The sequence below is a fragment of the Babylonia areolata genome, chromosome 3 (assembly GCF_041734735.1).
Source record: "Babylonia areolata isolate BAREFJ2019XMU chromosome 3, ASM4173473v1, whole genome shotgun sequence".
In the NCBI taxonomy this organism is placed as follows: Eukaryota; Metazoa; Mollusca; class Gastropoda; order Neogastropoda; family Buccinidae; genus Babylonia; species Babylonia areolata.
The window spans coordinates 23,367,287-23,392,537 of record NC_134878.1 but is presented as its reverse complement, the minus strand read 5'-3'; the positions used below and the strand labels follow the sequence as shown (position 1 = coordinate 23,392,537).

General features: G+C 42.8%; 1 protein-coding gene across 11 annotated transcripts in view; it reads right to left on the bottom strand.

Moving 5' to 3' along the window:
* LOC143279854 (multiple PDZ domain protein-like) overlaps positions 1-25,251 on the bottom strand; it is a 190,890-nt gene that overhangs the window by 117,585 nt on the left and 48,054 nt on the right. For all 11 annotated transcript variants that reach the window (XM_076584099.1, XM_076584101.1, XM_076584102.1 and 8 more), the window contains exon 7: positions 543-677. In XM_076584099.1, coding sequence (XP_076440214.1) covers positions 543-677 — 135 coding nt within the window. The remainder of the gene's footprint in view (positions 1-542; positions 678-25,251) is intronic.

The window sequence follows — 25,251 nt, the reverse complement described above, 5'->3', positions numbered from 1 at the left end:
GTGATGACAGGGACTGTACAGAGTGTGATGATAGGGACTACACAAAGACAAGGACTATACAGGGTGTGAAGACAGTGACCATACATGATACAATGTGTGAAGATAGGGGGTATACAAAGTGTGAAGACAGGCACTCTAGTGAGAAGATAAGGACCACACATAGTGTGAAGACAGTGGCTATACAAAGTGTGAAGACAAGGACTATACAGAGACATAAGACAGGGACTGTACAGTGTGTGAAGACATGGACAATACACAATGTGAAGACAGAGTTTTTTTTTATATATAGAGTGTGAAGACAAGGACTATACAATGTAAAGACAGAGACTACAATATATGTAGTGTGAAGACAGGGACCACACAGAGTGTGAAGACAGGCATAATACTTAAAGTGAAGACAGAGACTCTACACAGAGACTGTAAGTGTGAATACAGGGATTATACTGAGTGTGAAGACAGGGACTATAATGAGTGTGAAAACTGGGACTATATTTAGTGTGAAGAGAGGAACTACAAACAGTGTGAAGTCAGGCACTACCCACCAGATCAGCCACACCTCCTGGCAGGATAGTTTTGACGACCACACCAGTGCTGCGTCCCCCAATGATCCCAAAGCCCAGACCTGTGCCATCGTTGATCAGGTCAATCACTTCCAGTTGTGTCCAATCCGCACTCAGCTGAAAACATGCGAATCAAAACAACATAAACAAAATATTCAAACAAGTGTTCAATGGAGAGAAATAGAAAAGGGATCTGATTAAGTTGCTTTACTCCACCACTGTCTTGAATCCAACCACAATGCTTCATGACAGCATACTGCTGTGAGTCTGAACTGTGGGGGAGTGGGAGGGGGGGAGATGCTTGCAGATATGAAAACAGGATAGAAGAGTGTGGGCAGAGATGTACATCACAGCAGTTTAGATAAAAGCAAACAACTAAGTGCAAGTAACCAAAGACATAACTGACATCAATCACCAATGCTGCCATCTGGATTCTGTTCATTGGGGTCTGTTTAGGAAGTTATACAAGTGGTTCCTTCGTTTCCCCAAATTCCTTGAATACCTGTTCTATTTCACATTAAAAAAGGGAGAATATTTCCAAGGCTGATTTGTAATACTTTAATGATCAGTTTAAATGGCAGTACTTATCATTTGTATACCACATGCACAATCCTGATACTGCGGCCACCGCAGTGCGTGTCCCATAACCTGCTCAGTCTCAACTTAAAAGCCTAGAGAGAGAAGGAACCCACAGATAATATGGACATTTTCTTCAGTTTTCCCACCTCCTTTCTTCAAAATTCTAGTGCATGCATTGTGTGCATTAGAAATGTGTGCACCTGTAGTTGGGTGTGTGGCTGAAGGGGGAGGGGGTATGTCAAGACTACTCTGGAGTCAGCACTTGTGTTCTATCATCTTGTCCTATGTTCAACTTTGTTTAATATGATTTATCATGAATCATCTGGAGTGAGGAAACACACGCAATCAACAAGAAAACATAGATAACGTGCCAGCCAAACAAGAAAATAAAATATATGAAATTTATAGGCAAGCAAACTATTTCTGTAACTCTGATTTACATCATCCGGGCTTCCATTACACTCACAGACAAATAAATTGAAAAATAACCAAATAAGATATTCTACATTCTCCTTCTCCTCTTTTCCATGCTTTGATTTTAAAATCCCACATTCACTTTTATTGTTATAGGAATGGTCTTGTTACAAACAGGTTTTGGGTGAATAACCATTGCCCCATGTCGTTTAAACAAGTAAAACAATTCTTTGTCTGAGCATAGTGATTGTGTTTGTATACGTAATAAATGCTGAAATAAATTACTGGATTTTCATTGGTCACCTGCAGCATATGCTTATCCCTTGACTGCTGTGTTGATGTACAGCATACACCATACAACACACAGGTGCTAGTATTGTGTTCTTTCAATTATTATTTTGATTTCATTATTAGTCAACAATTCTAGCCAAAATGCTGTTTGTTCAAAAGTTATATACATACAATGTACAAATGCACATAGCACATGTAGTAATATACAATAAGTATACATACACATTTGTGCACATGCACACAGTACCACACCACTACCTACAACCACCATCATCAGCAATGTCATACAGAAAGATGATGCTTATATTCTAACAAGCAGATGTTCATCTCATTGCACACACACACACACACACACACACACACACACACACACACACACACACACACAGAAATACAGCTAAGGTTGGCAAAATTTGTTCATGAATGTTTCTCTTCTTAATATGCTCATGTTTATGTTTCATTGTGTCTTATAAACTTTAAGGTTTTATGACAATAAAAGTATTCTATTATATTCTATTCACACACACACACACACAAAAAAAACACACAAAAAAACAGAACAAAACCCAAACACACACACACACACACTGGCCCTTAAAACTATGTTACACTGCTGTCAGTTGGCTCTCCAGGAATAAATTTCAATGCCAGGTTTAAAATCTTGCACATTCACACACCAGTTTCCATGACTGTGTTCTACAAACATGGACTTCAAATGATACTAGTCTCTAAGAAGGAAAAAAGAAAAAAGAAAAAGTGGACCCTGCACTTTGCAACAGTGCAAGGTCTTTTTTGGGGGTGGGGTGGGGGTGAGGAAGTGCGGGGGTGACATCATGGCTACAGGATTGTCGTGACAGCTCACTGAAGACAGGTGGCATTTGAGAAGTTTGAATTAGTTTATATATATATATATATATATATATATATATATATATATATATATATATATATATATATATCTATATCTATATATATATATATATATATATATATATATATATCTTGACGGTAGGTACAGAAGATGAGGCAAGCCAGACAAAGAGGTGGCATTATACCATTGTGAGGACACAGAAGATCAGGGAAGTGAGAGAAAAGAAAATGGGAGAAAGAGATGGACAGACAGGAAGAGGAAGGGGAGGAGGAAGAGAAGGAGGAGGAGGAGGAGGAGGAGGAGGAGGATAAGAATGAAGAGGAAGAAGGGGGGAAGGGATGGAGAGGGAGGGGGAGAGTGACAGAGTGATAAGGGAGGCAAATCAACTAACAGACAGATGGAGAGAGAGAGAAAGAGAGGGAGGGAGGGGGGGGGGAGAGAGAGAGAGAGAGAGAGAGAGAGAGAGAACGAATGAACGAACGAACGAAATTGTTTTAATGAACTTTGGCCATGGACCACAATTCAAAACCAGGGGACTGGGGGTGGGCATGGGAAGGGGTATTATAACACTTGAACAGATGACACAATATCATAGTATTCATGGACTTGACATTAATTCTACTTAATTAGGTCTGAGTATACGACTTCTCCTTTTGATCGCATGGAAAATAAATTTTGATACATGGAAATTTCTCTGCTTGTTTGATCGGAGAAGTGAACTAAGAGACATGTTTAGACAGTCTTGAAGAAATTTTGTCCGTAAATCATTATATACAGAACAAACAAACAACAAATGGTATTCATCTTCTAGTTCACCTTGGCAAAAAGGACAATGCTTTAAAACATCATTTTCAGTGTACCTATTAACATTGTTATTTAAAGGAAGCACATTAAATCGGGCCTGAGACAACGCCACTCTGAAACAATATTCATCAGCATTTGTTATGGATTTTTCTTTTTCAAATACAACTTTGAATGATCTGTAGCATGAATATCAGACAGAGAGAGAGAGAGAGAGAGAGAGAGAGAGAGAGAGAGAGAGAGAGAGAGAGAGAGAGAGTTTTAACAAATGAAAGAGCCAGAGAGATTAAGTACTTTTCTGTTGAAGTTTGAACACCCATGCTCAACATTGACATATATATGTGCATGCACGCACGCACACACACACACACACACAAAAGAGGTATACACTGAGAGATTCACACAGCTTGACTGAACATGGCCATATAGATCTATCTCACCTCCCTTCCTCCTCCCCCATCTCCCTAAAAATAAATTACTGGCAACAAAATAATTCAAAACATTCAACAACTGGCGTGCTTCCACCCTGTTATGAAAACTTTTTATCACTTGTACAATTTACAAACAAAATGCCCATACCGGTTCGGCACGGCAAATTGCTCGTGGCTTCTCCAGAGCTGGTGGTTGTCGAGACTTGAGGTAGCACATTGCTGCAACTAAGGCTCCACAGATTGCATCCTGATATGATTGGTCTGTTGCCTCCATACAAAACGGTACATCAGGTTGTGTATAGGTGGTCACACAAGCTATTGTGCAAAACTGATTTACAGCCGCTTGAGCTCAAACTTCTTTCAAGTGTCTCTGCATCAATCCAGAACCAGAAAGTTCTCTGGATAAGCATACAAGTTGCTGGTTACTTGTGGGTTTAGGTAACATGTGTCCGTCAACAGCTGAACCAAAGAGAATCGTTTATTAAAAAAATTACAAAGATAGTGAAGATGCAACTTCTCACATCAGAATGTCAATGTCCCAACAAAACCGGCCACTTGTTTAACACTGGCAGTGTAACACTTGACAAACATTTTTAATTCAAGAACGGTTTTATATGTGTTAAATTACCCTCCACAGTACTGACAGTAACAGGCAACAGCTGTTGATAATGTCCTTCTATGTGGTCATTTTTTTTTTTTTTTTTTTTTTTTGACAGCATTCACCTGGATATCCGCTTCAACTGATCTGTTCCAATAACAGCACAGACTGATAAGTGTCATTGACAGTGTCTGCTTACCATACCTCAGCAATAGGCCTAGGCTACAGCAATCTTGATCTCACTTTCTCACTTCACAGTCTGAAGCAGGAGCATAGTATATATATATATATATATGTTTGTGAATGATTCTATCATACACTGCACGATAATCATCTGCAGCTCAGACAGTGCCTGTAGAATCCAACTCTCGAACAATGCACAACAATACTATGAGAGATGTGTTATATATAAATACTGTTCATTATTATCATCATAACTAGATACTGTCATTCAGCAGAAGAATGGTTCATAACAGTACCTGACACTCAGTTCAATAGAACACTAAATACTGCCCAGACATGTGGTCCTTTGTTTCACCATGTCAGGTAGGAGACTGACAGACACAGACATTAATAACACTGACAGAGCTCTCAATACCCTGTTTCCTGTTCCTTAGAATTCCCCAAGATGAAAGGGAGAGGGAGAGACAGAGAGGTTGCACTGGCTGTGGCAAAGCAGCACTGACTGTTCATTGGTCAGCCAGGTTAACCTGACCACCCACCTATTATCACCACTCAAGCAGTCATATGTATTCCAGTAACAGAGGTCTCCACTGTATCCTTCACCTGTTGTTCATCATAAAGATGTGTTTTCCACTGTGCTGTACCTCAGCCTATTACCTGGACCAGTCAGGTTCATTAAGCCCCACTGTCATCTTCTGATGATAACAACTCCATTGACTGATCAACTAGGCAGCACACTCACAATGTGCTGGCTTGGATCAGACCTGGGGGAGAGACAATATGGCAGGTATGAAGGTTCCATGAAAAAGTATGCTCGTTATACACCTTGTTTTCCCATAGATCTACTTACTAACCATCATCCACCTTGCCTTCAGTCATTATTTACCAGCTTTTCCTCCTGCACATTAAGGGAGCAAGTCGAGTTTCTGCTGTAACATGAGATGTGCTCTAATACTACTGACACAGAACTATATCATTGGGTGTTCTGGAAATGATTCAACTAAGCTCTCGCACCAACATTCCACCAGACTTATATCTGCCGCAATTACATGTGGAATCTAAGGGAAGAATGTAGCTACATTCTCTTCCATGACAACCTGTAGTCAATAATGAAGCCAAAGGGAAGAGGATGAACACAGAGGTGATCAACAGGTACCTGACTACATGGACTGCAGTGCCGGCTGACTGATGCCCAATAGGCTAATAGGCAAACCCTAGCAGGACCAGCCTTACAGTCAGTGCACATCAGGATAGGAATCCATCTGGCGCCAGGCCAGCATCAGCTGACTTAAGTCTTGAAGATGTGTCCACCACCGAGGGGGAATATTCCATGACCACAGAGCTGTGAAGGCCTCAGCACATGACAGGCAGACCCGGGGTCACCCGAGTCATTTTCCACACATGTATTGATCGGTCTCACTCTCCTCTCCTCCCTGGGCGCACATTTCCCCCGCACACTTTTCCTTTCCCATGTGTTGCCGTGAGCTGTACATTCAACACGCGCACATACACATACACACACACACACACACACCAGCAGCCACAGCAGCAACACGGTTTCAGCACAGTATGTGTACCAAGTCAGCGCATGTTTTCCTTTGCCAGATTTGTCACGAAGCTGAAGGTGTGGATACATTCAAAAAGGCCCTGGTTTCGGCGCTAGACGTTCTGACAAGGTGCACATCCCACGGCTTTCCACCACAAAGGAGCAGGGCGCGGTGGTGGGGGCAAAAATCGGATGTGTCGTGCAAGACAACCATTCTCTCTCAGTGTTGTAGCAAAAGTCTGCGGACATATTAATCACCAAGCGCAGCTACTCCCCATGTCTAGCTAGCCACCCACCCCCACCTCCTTCCCACCATCTGCCGATCAGCACCAAGCTGTAGTCCGCAGCCAGCCGCCTCCTTCAAGGGCCCCGGGGTGGGGGTGGAGGAGACGGGAGGGAGGGTGTGTAAAAAGTGAGTGAGGAGACCTGATAAGCATCACACACACACACACACACACACACACATACACACATGTATACACAAACACACATGTATGCACAAACACACGTATACACAAACACACGCTTGCATGTCTCGGTCAGTAGCCGATCTTTACACACAACATCGCTGCCAAAATCCACCACCGTCGGTATTCTGGCAAACAGCCGCAGTGGAACCTGTGTGGCAAGCCAAGGGACAGACAGAGAAGGCTTCCTCATAGCACGTACAGCACAAGCTTTACAAACTATTCTAAATGCAGGGCACAGGCCGCTTCAGGCAACCACCCCGGTGTTTCCCTGTGACTGTTCTTCTGACAGGATGATACAGTGCGGCAAAAATGAACGGCGGATTCAAAACAGGCTTGTGTGTGTGTGTGTGTGTGTGTGTGTGTGTGTGTGTGTGTGTGTGTGTGCGCGCGCGCGCGCGTGTATCAGTCTAATATCATCATCTTTGATGAACAGACTATAAATAATGAACGGTGTGTGTGTGTGTGTGTGTGTGTGAAGCGCGTTCGTTCTTACTCCCCACTCCAACCTGAATATGCTGGCTCTCAGAGGCCCTTCTAACATTGGCACAAGGCACAAAACAGTTGGTTGGGTTGATGGACAGCGTGACGGGAGGCGGGTTGGAGATGAGGTGAGGTGGAGGAGGAGGAGGTAGATGGAGGGCAGGAGAGAGGGGTGAGGAGGAGGGGAAGGAAGATGAATAGAAGGCAGGAGGGAGGGGTGAGGTGGAGGAGGACGAAAATAAAGGCAGAAGGGAGGGGTGAGGAGGAGGAAGATGGAAAGCCGGAGGGGTGAGGAGGAGGAGGGGGTAGATGGAAGGCAGGGAGGGGTGAGGGGGTAGATGGAAAGCAGGAGGGAGGGGTGAGGAGGAGGAGGGGGTAGATAGAAGGCAGGAGGGAGGGTTGAGGGGTAGGACGGGGTAGATAGAAGGCAGGGGGGGTGAGGGGGAGGAGGGGGTAGATGGAAGGCAGGAGGGAGGGGTGAGGAGGAAGAGGGGGTATACAGAAGGCAGGAGGGAGGGGTGAGGAGAAGAGGGGTGTAGATGGAAGGCAGAAAGGAGGGGTGAGGAGGAGGGGGTAGATGGAAGGCAGGAGGGAGGGGTGAGGGGGAGGAGGGGGTAGATAGAAGGCATGGAGAGGTGAGGGGGAGGAGGGGGTAGATAGAAGCCCGGAAGGGGGAGGGGTGAGGAGAAGGAGGGGGTAGATAGAAGCCAGGAGGGAGGGTTAAGGGGGAGGAACGGGCAGATGGAAGGCAGGGAGGGGTGAGGGGCAGGAGGGGGTAGATGGAAAGCAGGAATGAGGGGTGGAGGAGGAGGGGGCAGATGGAAGGCATGGAGAGGTGAGGGGGAGGAGGGGGTAGATAGAAGCAAGGAGGGGGGGGGGGGTTGAGGAGGAAGGGGGTAGATGGCAGGCAGGAGGGAGAGGTGAGGGGGAGGAGGGGGTAGATGGAAGGCAGGAGGGAGGGGTGAGGGGGTAGGAGGGGGTAGATGGAAAGCAGGAGGGAGGGGTGAGGAGGAGGAGGGGGTAGATAGAAGGCAGGAGGGAGGGTTGAGGGGTAGGACGGGGTAGATAGAAGGCGGGGGGGGGGGGGGGTGAGGGGGAGGCGGGGGTAGATGGAAGGCAGGAGGGAGGGGTGAGGAGGAAGAGGGGGTATACAGAAGGCAGGAGGGAGGGGTGAGGAGGAGGGTGGTGTAGATGGAAGGCAGGAAGGAGTAGGAGGGGGTAGATGGAAGGCAGGAAGGAGGGGTGAGGGGGAGGAGGGCGTAGATGGAAGGCATGGAGAAGTGAGGGGGAGGAGGGGGTAGATAGAAGCCAGGAAGGGGGAGGGGTGAGGAGAAGGAGAGGGTAGATGGAAGGCAGGAAGGAGGGGTGAGGGGGAGGAGGGCGTAGATGGAAGGCATGGAGAAGTGAGGGGGAGGAGGGGGTAGATAGAAGCCAGGAAGGGGGAGGGGTGAGGAGAAGGAGGGGGTAGATGGAAGGCAGGAAGGAGGGGTGAGGAGAAGGAGGGGGTAGATGGAAGGCAGGAGGGAGGGGTGAGGGGGAGGAGGGGGTAGATGGAAGGCAGGGAGGGGTGAGGGGGAGGAGGGGGTAGATGGAAAGCAGGAAGGAGGGGTGAGGAGAAGGAGGGGGTAGATGGAAGGCAGGAGGGAGGGGTGAGGGGGAGGAGGGGGTAGATAGAAGCCAGGAAGGGGGAGGGGTGAGGAGAAGGAGGGGGCAGACAGAAGGCAGGAGGGAGGGTTAAGGGGGAGGAACGGGCAGATGGAAGGCAGGGAGGGGTGAGGGGGAGGAGGGGGTAGATGGAAAGCAGGAAGGAGGGGTGAGGAGAAGGAGGGGGTAGATGGAAGGCAGGAGGGAGGGGTGAGGGGGAGGAGGGGGTAGATAGAAGCCAGGAAGGGGGAGGGGTGAGGAGAAGGAGGGGGTAGATAGAAGGCAGGAGGGAGGGTTAAGGGGGAGGAACGGGCAGATGGAAGGCAGGGAGGGGTGAGGGGGAGGAGGGGGTAGATGGAAAGCAGGAAGGAGGGGTGAGGAGAAGGAGGGGGTAGATGGAAGGCAGGAGGGAGGGGTGAGGGGGAGGAGGGGGTAGATAGAAGCCAGGAAGGGGGAGGGGTGAGGAGAAGGAGGGGGCAGACAGAAGCCAGGAGGGAGGGTTAAGGGGGAGGAACGGGCAGATGGAAGGCAGTGAGGGGGAGGAGGGGGTAGATGGAAGGCAGGAGGGAGGGGTGAGGAGGTGGAGGGGGTAAATAGAAGGCAGGAGGGAGGGGTGAGGGGGAGGAGGAGGTAGATGGAAGGCAGGAGGGGTGAGGGAAGGAGGAGATAAATGGAAGGCAGGAGAGAGGGGGTGGGGGGAGGAGGGGGTAGATGTAAGGCAGGAGGTGGGGGGGGGGAGGATCTAGGAGGAGGGTGTGGATGAAAGGCAGGAGGGGGGGTAAGGGGGAGGAGGGGGTAGATGGAAGGCAGCAATGAGGGGTGCGGAGGAGGGGGTAGATAGAAGGTAGGAGGGAGGGGTGGGGAGGAAGAGGAAGCTGAAGGCAGAAGGGAGGGGTGAGGAGGAGGAGGGGGTAGATGGAAGGTAGGAGGGAGGGATGATGATGATGATGAAGGCAGGAGGGCGGTGTGAGGAGGAGGGGGTAGATGGAAGGCAGGCGTGAAGGGTTGGGGGGGTTGGGGGTAGTGGGCAGGTTTGTTAGTCCGTGAGACCTAACAATGATCTCACCACAGGGGATAATCTTTTTTCACCATCACACACACACACACACACACACACACACACACAAAGACACACACAAACCCCTGACCCAGTCCAAATAGCCAATTATACCCTGAATAATTGAGTGTCTGCGATTGCACCACCAAAAGTATTATCTCAAAGTTTGCCGACATCGCTTGATGTATTTTTGGTGGTGAATCAGGTTTCAATCCAGTATGGGATGTCCATTTGTCATTATGTAACAAATCTGGCAACTTGTCGTAACTGGTTCCAATAACTGACTGTCCAATATCAAATCACTGATCATACCTTTTTCTTCAATGCACTTACCACACAAAAGAATATTTTTGTATACAGATAAGCATAATTTTCATCCAACTCCTTAACAAAAAATAAGTAAACTGTGATGAAACAATATAATCCAAAGTTGTATTTAATATTGGTCAGACTGTACATACATATATAATGTATTTGGAACTATCAAGTTGTTTTGTGAGCTCTTATCATACTGCAAGATATTGTCCAACATTCTTGTCAGATCCAATTTCAGTGTGGAAGATTCAGCAGCTCTCTGCAGAGATAATGCATCACCAAAGTCTGAGCACAACTGATTCTGTCCCCTTGTCTGCATGCATTCTAAACCACCTTTTCCCTAATAAAGATTAGCGGTGTACAGAATTTTAGAGTAGCGGTGTACAGAATTTTACTGAAGTTGGCTGCTTTGAGTCCTTGTGTATGTGCTTCATGCAAAGTGCACATGGGAGCTCAATTTACTGTACTGAATGTAACACAAAAACAATGCAGGAAAGTGAGAAAAGGGGAGCTGCCTGGGTGACTTGGAAAAAATCCTTCTCCTGTTTGACATGAACCATGAATTTGCTAATACTTAGTAAATGTCAACTGGTCCACTTACATAAATTCTATTTGTTAGTTACAGTCTGTGAATCAATTGCTTAAAACTATTATCAGAGTCAAACAGTCATCCTACACATCTCCCTCTATGCCTTTCTTCAACCAATTTCATGCGACACTGCATACAACATTCACAATCACAGCAAACGTAATTCTCACTCCAACTTCAAGAATTTCCCAAACTCTCTTTGGGTATGCATGCTACATTTCAATTTCAGTTTCTCAACCATCTTCAAGAATTTCCCAAACTCTCTTAGGGTATGCCTGCTCCGTTTCAGTTTCACTTTCTCAGTGAGGCATCATTGTGTACCGACAAATCCAAATATGCCACACAACAATCTGTTACACAGATGCCTGACCAGCAGCATAACCCTATGTGCTTAGTCAGGCCGTCAGTGCATGCATGTATGTATCTGTATTCCTATTTGAGTGGATTTCTACAGGATTCTGCCAGGAGACATACTAAATGTTGCCATGGGTTCTTTTTCAGTGCGCCAAGTGCATGCTGCACATGTGACCTCAATTTATTGTCTTATCTAATTCAAATGACTAGACGCTCAGTTCAATTTTCCACTCATTCTTGGGAGTAAGGATGAGAAGGGGATTTTAACCCAGTTGCTCATGGACACTGTACTGGCAGATAAGCATTTTAACCATTCTGTCACCTTTCTGCTGCTCCCCTTTAGTCAAGAAAGTTCAATCAGATTACTTCATTATATTTCAAGCTTCAATTTTGATTTATTTCTTGTTTGTTTGAATCACTGTTCAATGGCATCTTCGGGTTTTTTTTGTTTTTTGTTTTTTCTTCTCTGTCCAGGCCCCATTACATAATAATACTTCTCAGGTGACAAAAATAAAGCTATAAAGCTACTGTCAATGTGACACAGCAAAACCCTGAGTAACCTGCTATCAGTCTTTATGGGAAGGTTACAAGCAGAATCATGAAACAAAAATCACCAACACATAAACAGGATAATATGTCATCTGGATTAACTCATTACATTAAAAGTATAAGATACTGATAAAAGTATTCAAGTCACAAGCCTTTGCTTCTTTTCAGTCATATCAAATCAAATATCTGCACACAGAAAAAAATACCCATAGTATTTTCACCTCCCTTCACAACGAAGACAGATAGTTTTCTGCCAAACAGAAACGTTTTATTTTCTGCACAGAACTGATTTAAACCAACATACATTGAAGTGGAGTCTTTTCAGACAGCAAAATAAGACATTTCTCATCCACAATTAAAGTAGATCTGCAAAGCTGTTCCAATAATTTCTAACTTCATGGTTACCTTCAACTTTCTGCAGGGCCTGCATCTTTTACATTATTCCACTTGTACCTGTCAGACCAGTCTCATCTCACTAACACAGATGTTGTTCTGAATTGCCCAGCTCTACCTTTGAAATGCATGACAAAAAGCAATCAGTGTAGCAATGGTGAAAATGGACAGATTGCAGGCAGCTGAAAGCTGCAGTAGTAATGGTCTGCTTCTCTGGGGAACTAAGGAAAAGGAAGACACTGCCAATGTTTGGTCAAACAACTTGGCCTCCACTTTCTCTAACTCCTGTTGGCCAGATCAATGTTTGTTGAAAAAACAGGGCTTTGGGCAGCCCTGGTCAATCAATGCCAGATTGCAGGTGGGCTGCCCCGAGCCACCTGATAGATAAAACAGTGCTCAGTCAACTTCCTTTCACCCTGTCTGAATGACTGAGAAAATTCAGAAATTAACTTTTCACTGTGTCCACTTAAAACTTTGTGGGCAGCTAAATGCCCTGGACAACCACAAATCTGAAAAAAAAACAACCTTTCTGACACACTTCAAAAGTTCTTATGCTACTTAAAGAAAGGTTTAAAAAAGTTAACTGTAAAAGCAAAGTCAATAATCACTTGTCAACTTATAAACAAGCAATGACAACTGACAGTAAAAACATATAATAAAAATGTATAAGAACTTATAACTTCAAATGCATACATATCCCCTACAAACATATATATATATATATATATATATATATATATATATATATATATATAAAGTCTCAAGTTCATAACTGAAGCATACAGAATTATCAATTCCATTTCGTTAATTTACAATGTGTTGTGTCAAAAAGGATAATAAAAGTACAAATAAATTTGAACACCTATTTACTTTCAGAAGCCTTACTGTTTTCAGAAATGTTGAACCAATCTGGCAAGACAGATCCAACTTGACATATGCTTTTGAACATTAGCTCCCATATCTCTCTCTTTCTCTCTCTCACACACACAAACAAACACAGACACAGACACACAGAGACCAGGTTTCCATCAAAATCATTACCACCACTCCCACCCCACACTCCCTTTCTTCATCTCTTACAGAGAAAAGATGAGAAAGAACAAAAAATACCAGACCAAGAATTTATTGCAGCCAAGTAGGAGCTCACTACAGGCTTGTATTATGTGCCATTTCCTAGCACTAAAGGTAATATCCTCTATCTCCCTTCCCTTCCTCTCAGCACATCTCTCCTCTACCCCATCCCCACACACCCTAAAAAAAAAAGAAAAAAAAAGAAAAAAAAAAAAGAGGCTGGAGAATGATGTTTCTTAAGAAACTAACCCATAAATAAGTCAGGAGACAAATGGAAGAACAAAACAGGAATGTATCTTTGGAGTGGCAGAGGTATTACACAAGATACTGAAATCACACCACTTCTCCTCTCACCCCGTTCATCCTCCACATCTGCTCTCTGTTGTTTTTCTGTCCGCAGATTGTTCCTGACATTTGTTCTCTCTCTATTGTTTCTTTTTTCTTTTCTTTTTTTCTAATATATCTGTCAGTTTAAACAGTCAGAGACTGACAGAGAAAGTGACAAAGACAAATGGTCAGACATGCAAGTGTGTGTTTGTTTGTGTGTGTGTGTGTGTGTGTGTGTGTGCGCGCGCGCACACACACACGCATAAATAAACCAATGCTTTTGGCATTTTTTTTTCTATTTATTACTCTTTTTTTCTAAACATAATCAATGAGCTCATAATGTAATATCCATTAAAAAAAAGAAAAAGAAGTTTCAAGTCCCTAACAGTGTTAACCAGAGAAGTGCCAAAGGTGTCCTTGCAGCAGAGTGAGGATGCCCGGAATGACATTCCCCATGATGATGGTGTATATTTATATTCCCCGTGATGATAGTGTATGATTTATATTCCCTGTGATGATGGTGTATGACTTATATTCCCGGTGATGGTGGTGTATGAATCATGGTCCCTGTGATTGTGGTGTCTGAATTAGATTCCTTGTGATAGTGGTGTCTGAATTAGGTTCCCTATAATGATGGTGTCTGAATTATGTTCCCTGTAATGATGGCATGTTAACCAGGTTCCTTGTGATGGTAGCGTCTGAATTAGGTTCCCTGTGATAATGGTGTCTGAATTAGGTTCCCTGTGATAATGGTGTCTGACTCAGGTTCCCTGTGATAATGGTGCCTGAATTAGGTTCCCTGTGATAGTGGTGTCTGAATTAGGTTCCCTGTGATAGTGGTGCCTGAATACGATTCCCAAACAGGTTCCATGTGATGATGGTGTCTGAATTAGGTTCCCTGAGATGGTGGTGTCTGAATTAGGTTCCCTGTGATGGTGGCATCTGAATTAGGTTCCCAAACTGGTTCCCTGTATGGTGGTGTCTAAATTAGTTCCCTGTGATGGTGGTGTCTGAATTAGGTTCCTGAACAGGTTCCCTGTGATGGTGGTGTCAGTCAATAGTGTCCTGTCCCTGTCAGCAGTGTCTGGCAGGTGGCCGGTTAACCCCCTAGTGCCGTCCTCGTTTATCTCCCCCTGACAGCCCTGCCTTCCACTGCCGCCAGTAATTGAGCCACTGACTGTTCAGAGGACCACTTTGCTACGCTGTCCCAGCCACACCATCTTCAGACCTCCTGTCACCCGGAGAACAGTCTGTTGCTGTGCTATCCACCTGCAGTAGTTCTCTCTGCCCTCTTTGCTCTCTGACTACCACTTTAACTTTCTTTGTTATTGTTGTTTATCATCTTGCCTCAAAATAACTTTTGACTTTGATAAAATAGGAACAACAACAACAACAATAAAAAAAATAATAAAAAAAAAATCAAAAAAATCTACCTAAATGCTAAGGGCGCTCTCACAGACAATCAGACATAAATATGACCGATGCTATTAACAAAGTCTAACTTGAAAATTCTAGAGCAAAAAAGTCCCTTCACAAATACACTGACATAAACTACCTCTGATCCTACCAATGTCAGATTTAACTGGGAAAAAAAAACCCAACAAAACAAACAAACACAAACAAACCCAACTTGCCACTAGGAAAGAGTATTAAAGAGCAACGATTGCTGCAATATGCTCAAGCAAGCACAAAGAACAATTTTACTGGTGTTCTGTATCTGCAGAACATAAAGAACACAAGCTGAAATCTTGTGCAGATGTATGCCTGATGGTGTCTGTGAGTGCATCAACAAGTACACAGGTGTATGTGTGCAAAAACCACACTGATGTTCACCTTCCTGCAGGACTGGAAGACATGAACTGTCAAAGTCACATTATTCAGAACAACAACACAAGGACAGCTGGTGGCCTACATCATGGGACAGATTAGAAATCCATTATTAACATTAACAGTCTCAGTCTGAGAACAGGTAAAAACTGCTAACAGCCTACCACCCTGAATGGGTACACATCAAACATTGAGGTAGTTCTCAAGGGGAATACAACCACTACAGATGGCCTCTTTCCCAGAAAAGGCAATTTTTGAGGACCTTTTTTGTTGTTGATTATGTCAATGTCCAACATTTCAAAAGGACAGTGATCAACTAAAAGGATACTGATCGCACTCTGAACTGTCACACTTGAAAATGCAATTAAACTATAAAAACTCTATAAAAAAAAATGTAATCAAATCAACTTTTGATACTATTTTGTACAAGTGCTTTTTTTGTGGAAGGATGGAAGGGAATAAAAAAAAATTGATCCTGTTATGTTCAAAGAGATTTAACAAACCAAATAAAGTATTTAAAAAAAAAGTTGATTATCTATTTTTATGAAAAAAAAAGTAAAACATACACACAACAAACTTACAAATACCTGAATAAAAAACAAGTGCCATAGAGACTATACCACTGGCCCATATTCTGAATGGAAGGGGGTGGGTGGGAATGAAAGGGCGGCGTCACACAGGCCACTTTCATTGTAGGGGCCTCAGCTGGTCTGAACTCAATCAATACCAACCATTTTCTCAAATTACAGGGCCTTGGCTCTGAAGCCATACAATCAGCCCTTGACAAACATCACCCAACACAATTAAAAGCTATATATTATCTCCCCCAATCTCTCCCTGTGTGCGCGCGTGCGCGTGTGCACACACATGCATGCTCACTCTAACCTTAACCACACGCCCCCGCCCCCCGCCAATCTATGCATTATACATCTGCTGGCATTTATGAGTATGTCCATTGGCACAGGTCAAACACGCAGAACAATAAATTTCTCTTGCATTTTCACCCTTGCCCCTGAACACACTCACACACACCCACATGCACAAGAATGTCTGCATAAACAGGATCAAACATGCACTTGAGTGTTTGCATGAAAACACACAGACACACACATCATATTCAAAATATACACTGACAAAATAAGAAACCTACTGGCAAACTAAACCATACTGGATTATCAATAATTTTCTCATTTCAAAAATCATCAGGGAGACTTGGAATACACTCCAGCTTCTATAAAAAAAATTTCCACACACGAGTGTAGTGTACAAATAGATCACATTATTACAGATTTGTGCTTTTTGAGAGATTATTCTAATTGTGATTTTATCTCTTGTGTCGATTGAAGCTATGATTACTGTCACAGTCCCCTCTTAGCTAAAGTATAATCTGTACATTTTCTACTTTTGCTGAAACACACACACATGTATACACAATATTAATAAATAAATGAATAATAATAATGATAATAATAATGGCAACATGGTTGCATTTCACATTCTATCCCAGGTTTTTCATTTCTCTTTTTCTCATTCCTTTTTTCACATGCTGCTGAGGCAGGTCTTGCCCAACTATTCTCTGTAGCATGCAATATGTGGACACACAATTATGGGGAGTTGCTTTCTGCCCATGTTGGAGTGCTTCTCATCAGCTGACAAACAGGAACCTCCAGCAGGCCTCCAACACCCCCCACATCCCCCTCCCTCCCTCTCTCTTTTTTAGTGAATCAGTTGCCTGCTGCTTACTACTCAGGCTGCACTCCCTTGTGAAAAAAAACACCCAACATACATCAACTTGCTGACCATGCAGAATTCAAAATCCTGCATCATGTGCATGCCTGCATATGCATGTGTGCGTGTGTGTGAGTATGTGTGCATGCATCTATGTGTGTGTCTCTGTGTGTGTTAAGTATACATGTGAGTGAGAAACAGTTATAGAGACAGAATGATCAACTGGCAAACTGACAGGCAGACGACAGCCAGGTTCTAAAGTGATGTCTCAACATGTTGTCCATTCACATATATTATCTCAAGTGCAGGAATTCTCAAAACATTAGTCATGAAAATGTTAAAGCTGGCACACTCACACTAACACTTGTGCATGCACACACAAACACACTTGCGTCTGCACACAAATATGCATGCGTGCATTTAAAAACATACTCACACAAAAATACAGATGTGTGCACAAACAGACACGCATAGAAGCACACCTATGCGCGCACACACACACACACACACACACAAAGCCGACGGCTCCAGAAGATCTCTGGAGACCTTGGTGGTCGGTGCACTCTTCACGAAAAACTCTGTTAGCGAGGACAACTTCCATCGACCCCTCCCTCCTCCATCCCTCCCCCCAAAACCTCACCCATACTCCCCCATCTCTTTACCCAGCATCACCCCCCCCCCCCCCTCCGTCCAACCGCCACCCCCCAACACGCAGCCCGTTCCATCCCTCAGTGTCTGTTGCGTGATCAATGGAAGTCGTGTGGACTTCTTTCATTCTTTTCTGGTAAAGGGAAAGGTTCCCTGCTTGTTAACGCACGCCACACTAGCTGGCCCTCTGTACTTGTGTGTGTGTGTGTGTGTGTGTGTGTTTGTGTGTCCTGCCAGCAGGCTTCCCAGATGCTGTTAAAAAACATTCCACACAGTGTTGAAAGGAACCTGAGCTGTGTAAGGCAATAGCTGTGCGGCTAAGAGGTTAAAGTTGTTTTTGTTTTCAGAGTTTCTTCTTCTTCTTCTCGTTTCCTGCATGGTGGTGTGTATGTTCCGCATTCACATTAAACTCATCGATTCTAATTAAAGTGTGAATTGGCATTATATGTACTGCTTCTGTCTACGAGGTCTATCTTTAATGTATGCGTGAGTGTGTCCTGCCAAGATGTTTCCCTGATGTTCGATAATTTCTTTCAAATATTTACATACGTGAAAAACAAATGACAAGAAGCAATTGCTGTGTTAGCATGTGGATATTATTTTTGGTCAGTCCAGTGAACAGATCACATTTACACACACACACACACACACACACACACACACACACACACACACACAGCATCAGAATTTCAAACATCTCTTGTTTCAGTCTGCTATAAGATATGAATATTCTGTTTGATTTCAAATGCAAATGACATTATGAACACTTCCGTTTAAAAAACATAAATAATTTTCACTCAGGTCCACCAGAAAAAGTGACAACCTTTTAGTTCTGATCTGATGAGTGAGTGAAACAGCTAATCTGCCTCCATGTGAATGACCTTTCACTGTAGTCAGCAATCAACGAGGACGACATCTCTGTCAAATACCAATGACCTTTTCCCTATATCTGCTACCACAAGTGAATGACCAGCCATCAAAGGTCTGACATCAAATATTAATCAATCTGTACACCCCTCCCCCCCATCATCTACATAATTTTTTTCCCAAGAGTGTCATCAAATAAGACCAAATCTTAAATCAATTATCCATTGCATTTCATTCAAGACTGTCATAAAACATGAATGACCTGATCTTAATGGGTTTAACTTTAAGTCCACAAAATCTGAAATGATTTCTTTTTCTCCAGGCTGTTGTTTTTTGTTTACTTGTTCACCCGCATGCATGCGTGTGTGTGTGTGTGACAGTGTGTTTAAAGTGCTATCAACAGTAAACAAGTCTTACTCAAACCTGATGTCAGTTACTGATGACATTTTAGTAAAGTTTGTCATCAAGTATTAATATCAACCTTTCAATCAAGTCTGGTTATCCCATATGAATGGCCTTTTATGTTTAATCCACATGAAAAATGGTCTTTTTATCTGCATCTGCCAAATGAATATCCTTTTACTTGCATCTAAACAACTTCAGTGACAGCAGTTGTGTGCATGCATGCATGCATGCATGCATGCAGTGTGTGTGTGTGTGTGTGTGTGTGTGTGTGTGTGTGTGTGTGTGTGTGTGTGAGAGCATCAGAAACTGTAAGATACTGCCATATAAATCTCCAACATACATCAACTTTTCCTCCCAAAAGTTTCCGCTAGTAACTCAAGGTTTCTGCTTAATCATACATCACTTCAAAATGACTGTTCTGGGGGTGGGGGAGGAAGTCGCAGACACATACCTACTATAAGAAAAAAAAATCAGTCATTTCTGCTACATTGTACAACATTCCAACATGACTTTATTCAGATGAATATGGTTTGGAGTTTACTCTGCTGGAGATTAATATCTTAACTACTGCCAGAAAATTCTCTTTGTCTGTCTCTCCCCTCTCCCTCTCACTGTTTCCTTGGCTGACATATTACAAAGCTAGAGACCCGAAATCCATTGTGTCTGGCCTTTCCCAGGAGACTGACAGTACTCTTTCCAAATGACAACAGGGTTAAGGGACATGCAGATCAATGAGTACATTTCAGAACAAGGAGGAAAGGGATTTGGTGGAGGCTGAAGTTTTGTGAAATGACACAGCAATATACTGATAGTGTTGCCAAAAGTATTCCTGACTATTGATGACTGTTGCAAAAAAGAATTGTATTGATGACAAAAGAGGAAGTTGTTAAAGAACTTTACTGATCACACATAAGGAAGTTGCGGCTGTGTGTGTTTTTCTGAACAGTTTCAGTTTCAGATTCTAAAGGAAGCACCACTACTTTTGGACAAATCCATATTATACAATAAACCACGTCTGCTACGCTGTGCCTGACAGCAGCATAACCCAACATGCTATTCAGGCCTTAAGTGCACACACACACACACACACACACACACACACACACACACACACACACACACACACACACACGCACTCCCAACCCCCAATACAGAAATGGGAATGTGTTTTACAAGTCAATTGAACAAATATTACAATTGTTCATACATATAAACTAAAATGGATATTTCAGCTTTAGTTCTAAATTCATCCACACAGAGTATTTCTTTTTCATTATGTATGTTTTTGATCAAGCAATCTGCACTTCTCTTTTGAGAGAAAGAATAAGAAGGAGAGAGAGAGATAGAGAGAGAGCGAGTGAGTTGGGGGTGGGGGGGGGAGAGAATAAATGGGGTGGGAGTGAGTATGGTTTGATAAGGGCAGCCTGCTCTGTTTCTTCAATTAGGACAAGCTATCTGAAAGGAAGAGAAAACTGATGACTCATGCTCCGTGATGCACTTTCATGACTTTGCAGATGATGCAATTTCACACACAAACTGAAGCATCAGGAAAAGTCTTCACCCTCACATCCTCCCAAGGGTAAAAGTCTGTTCTGCTGTTCAAAGTTTTAGATAGAAATTCCTTCATTCCTGGGAAAAAACACAACACCGATCTCTTCTGCTGCTACATCTGTTTTCTGTGTCTGAACACAGTCCTCTCATAAAAGCACAACAGCTGAAACTTGTATTTTATTCACCTCTGGTTCAAGGAATGTATCAATGTCTGAGTGCAGTTCAAACCCCTCCCCCCAATGGCAGCGATAGGTGGTGGGAAGTGACGAAGTTATTCAAATAATATAATTTCCTTTCATGACATGGTCATCAGACATCATTCAGAATGTTTATGTGTTTTACACCACAAATGAATTTCTCTTGCTGAGATAATATTAAAGTATTCTGAATTCTGTATACATTCATTAAAGAGGGCAGAAGAAGAAAAGACAAGAAAAAGAATGGTGAACATCTCCCAGTATTCTACTGTTGCCCATTCTGTTCCACAAGCTTGACAGGCTGTCCATGGTGAACCACCCCAGCCAACCTGGCACCAGTCAATTCTGACCCTGTGGGGTCTTTGACAGTACTTGACATGACCACAATCACTGGGATCACAGAAACATCAAGTCTGATGACTCCATGCCATGATATAGCTGGCCTTTGCATCCACACTTAGTGTGACAAAGTCTGTCAAGACAGAAGGTAGATGATTTGCAGAAAAGCAGTTGGAGAAAATGTTATGGATTATTTATATGTGCCCTTCTTTTACCAAGTGGGGGAAAAACAGCTACAACACTGATAATTCTGATATATCCTCTCTCTCTCTCCCTCCCCCCTCTCTCTCTATATATATTTTTGCATATATATTTAGTTCTTTTATTTTACAATCACATAACTACACTTCTTTACTAAGGATTGATCAAGATATTTCCTAGAATCATTACACTTTTTTTTGTTGAGGACTGATGGCGATGTTCCATATCTATAATTCTTTCCTCATGGTTGAATGAACAATATTTCTCACACACGGTACATTTCCCTTAAAAAAGACAAACAAAAACAAAAAAAACAAAAAAAAATCCTTCACAAACTTCAGTTCCCTAGGAAACTGCTCAGACAGACTCACACCAGACTTTTTAGAGGCATTCAGATCTTTTCTTCACTTCATCTCTCTCTGAGATGTCCATACCAAGAGAGATATAAAAGCTCTGTTCGCTCTTCTGCCCAAGGCTCTGAGTGGAGCTCCCAGTTTTTTTTAAATTTTTTGAAATACTATCCCCACACACAAGCACACATGTATGTGTGCATGTTGACATTTGCATGCACTCATACACATATGCAAGCACACATCACAGTGGCATACATAGTTACTTAACCTTTACTCATGTATACAGATACACAAATATCAATGCACAATTTCTTTTTACTTTCCTTTCAGAATTCTGCACTTGTCCTACTTAACACACCTTAGTATATACACTTTAGAATCATTAACATACATATAATATCAATACCAAGTCTGTGTCTCAAAAGCTAAAAACAACTGTCAAATCCCACTAAATTCTAAATTAGAGAAAGTTTTACTTATTAAATCAATGGTGCAATGGAAACACATTCAGCAAATAAGAAAAGAGAAACAGACATGACACAACAGAGCCAGAGCGAGAGAGGAGGAGGAGGAAACAGATTCATTCCCCTTGGGGTAAAATCGAATCTCTCACTTCATTAAAGCTGTCCAGGCTCCCCACCCAATACTTAAATAGTCTGGAGCTGATAGCCTGTGGAAACTGTGTGAGTGCCCATGGCTGGAGAAGCTGTGATGAGCTGCAGTAACAAGTGGGCTCTGAAGGGCAAGCCCCATTTCTTGGAGGCACAATTAGTGGGAATGTTCCTCTAAACCGAGACTTTCGTAAGCAACAGGCTCATGTGCATGCAGCTGAGATCGTGTGCACACATGCATGCTCATGTGAATGCCTGTATGTACCTTTCATGAATGCATACATGCATATATATATACATGCATATACAATGCATATACATGCATGGTGTTCATATTCTGGCAGCTGCTTTGGCTGTTGCCTCCACATCCTCCTTCACACACGACCAGTTCAACATAGATGTTTGCAACCTTCTACCTCTGAGAATACCACAATTCAGGTAATTTTTGTAAACATTGTATCATGTATGTCTTTGTTTCATCACTATCCTCATTATTACTGCTGTTATTAGACTCAAAATAATCATTACAAGTATTATTGTTATCCTCCTAATAAAACTGAGATCGGACTGTGGCATTGGTGGCACAAGGTAAAGAGAAGAAACAAACCTCACAAGATGATTACTGTCACTGTCCTATATAGTATAAACACTTTTTTCCATTACTTTCATTTCCCCTACTTCCAGCACACAAATACACATCCTATTTCTCCCTCTCCCTCTGTCTGTCTCCTAGCTTGGGGACATTCATACAAGCAGGACAGTCTAAACATAAATGCAGCCTTTGTGAGACAAGGAAAGTTACAGCTGTATCCCCCCCCCTTCTCTGTCTCTCTCTCATACACACACACACACACACACACACACAGAGTTGAAGAATGCCTGTATCTGGATACCCTCTTATTCAGATTCACTCCATCTTCAACCATTCGAAATTGCTCTCTAGGGCCAATGAATGACAGTTCCCATTCCAGAATCTTATGAGAGTGCACTTTTATATATATTCACTTCAGAATACATTAAAATTTCACATTTCCACTTCAGAATGAAATGAAATGAAAATAAATTTCTTTTGTTGAACTGTTTCCAGTTTTGATAAATAGAGAGAGAGAGAGAGAGAGAGAGAGAGAGAGAGAGAGAGAGAGAGAGAGAGAGAGAGAGAGAGAGATTATGTTTTCTCTTTTGCAATAATGTAATAATTCACCTTCCTTTTTAATACTTCTATGAGTGCTTCCGATCTCTTATTTTCCTTTAAAAAAATAAATAAATAAATAAAATAAAATAAAATAAAAAATTTAATTTTCCTTTACCTTCACATCCTTTCATTAGGGGATTTGACTACTCTCCATCCCCCTCTGGCAGATAAGAAGGGAGAGGGGCAGTGCCATAAATAAAAATACCAAGTCACATACCAGTTACCCCATCTGTGGCCCAGGAATCATTTCCCTACCTCCTTCACACTCTCACCTCTCCCTCCTTCACAATGCCCATGTTCCCATCTCCTGCCAGCGGGTGTGCTGAAGTATGGGGAAAAAGAGTTGAATTGCCTTTAATGCACACCAAGGTTTGTATTGATCTGTCCCTCCTTCAGCTCAATACTGTCTACACGCTCTGTCTTTATATTCCCCCCTCTCTCTGTCTCTCTTACTTTCTCTCTCTCTCTCATGCAAACATGAGTGTGACATGCACACACACACACACACACACACACACACACACACACATGTATGTGTGCACACAAAAGATCTACCCCCTCAAAACAAACAAACAAAGAACAACAACAACAAAACAGGGTTGGAATGTAAATGTGGGAATACAAATATTCTGGGGACAATCTGGAGAGATGAACTGAAATAAATAAAAGCAAAAATTAAAGATGACATCAACAGACTGACAGTGGACACATTGAAAGAGTGACAACGACAACATGGAAAACCAATATCCCAGGCATTCTGAGTTGGAAACATGATGTAAACAAGCAGAAAGGATGGACAATATCAATCTCTGTGAAATCTGTCAGGTTTTGAGTGCGTGTGTGTTTGTGAGTGTGTGCGCGTGTGTGTGCAAACTTTTATGTGTGTGCATGCGTTCACATGTTCTGATACGTTTTTTAATCTATACAGTATGTGCATGTGTCTATGCTTTCTCTCTCTTCTTGCCTCTGTGTTTGTTTGTTTGTTTGTTTGTGTGTGTGTGCGCGCGCGCGTGTGCACATGCATATTTGGTTGGGTGTGCTTGTGTGTGTATTGAATTAACATTTGGATCACATTCTCCAATTACTCTCAAACGGGACAGCCTGTCTGAATGAAATTCTCCAGCAGTTATTCTGATCCGAACCAGCCTGTTCAAATGGAATTCTCCCTCTGTTCTCAACTAAGCCAACCTGTCTGGATGAAATTCTCCAGTTACTCTCAACTGAGACAGCCCAAACTTGGCAATCATTAAAGGTGGAGATTTTCTGATTTCTTGTCCAAAACATTATTATTTCAAGATGTGTGAGATATAGCCCATCTTCCATCCATCACCAATGCTTGTTAACATTGGGAACCAAAGTATTTGCCACCTGCTGATCATATAAAATAAGGATAAAAGAGTATCAAACCAAAACAAAAAATAAGAAAGAAAAACTACACCTGTAACGGGAGTGGAGGGACTTAAATGTTCATTAAAACACTCAGTTCTCCCCATGTGTGTGTGTTCTCAATCAAGCCTGCTTGTAATGTGTCACATCCTCCAGGAATCCTGGCAGATGCTCAAGCCTAAAAAAAAAAAAAAAAAAGAAAAGAAAAAATAAAAAAAATAAAAAGAGCACCACCTCTATGTTGGCATTACCATGACTGGAGCTGAATCTGCATACAAGCAATCATTGCAAGACTCTGTGTAGGTCTCATGAAAGAAGAAGAAAAAGAAGAAGCAAAATAGTTAACTTTGTGAAGAAGTACATCTGTTCTCTTCTCTGTTGCCCTGGATCTTTTTTCTCAGTACAACCTGATTAATGCCACAT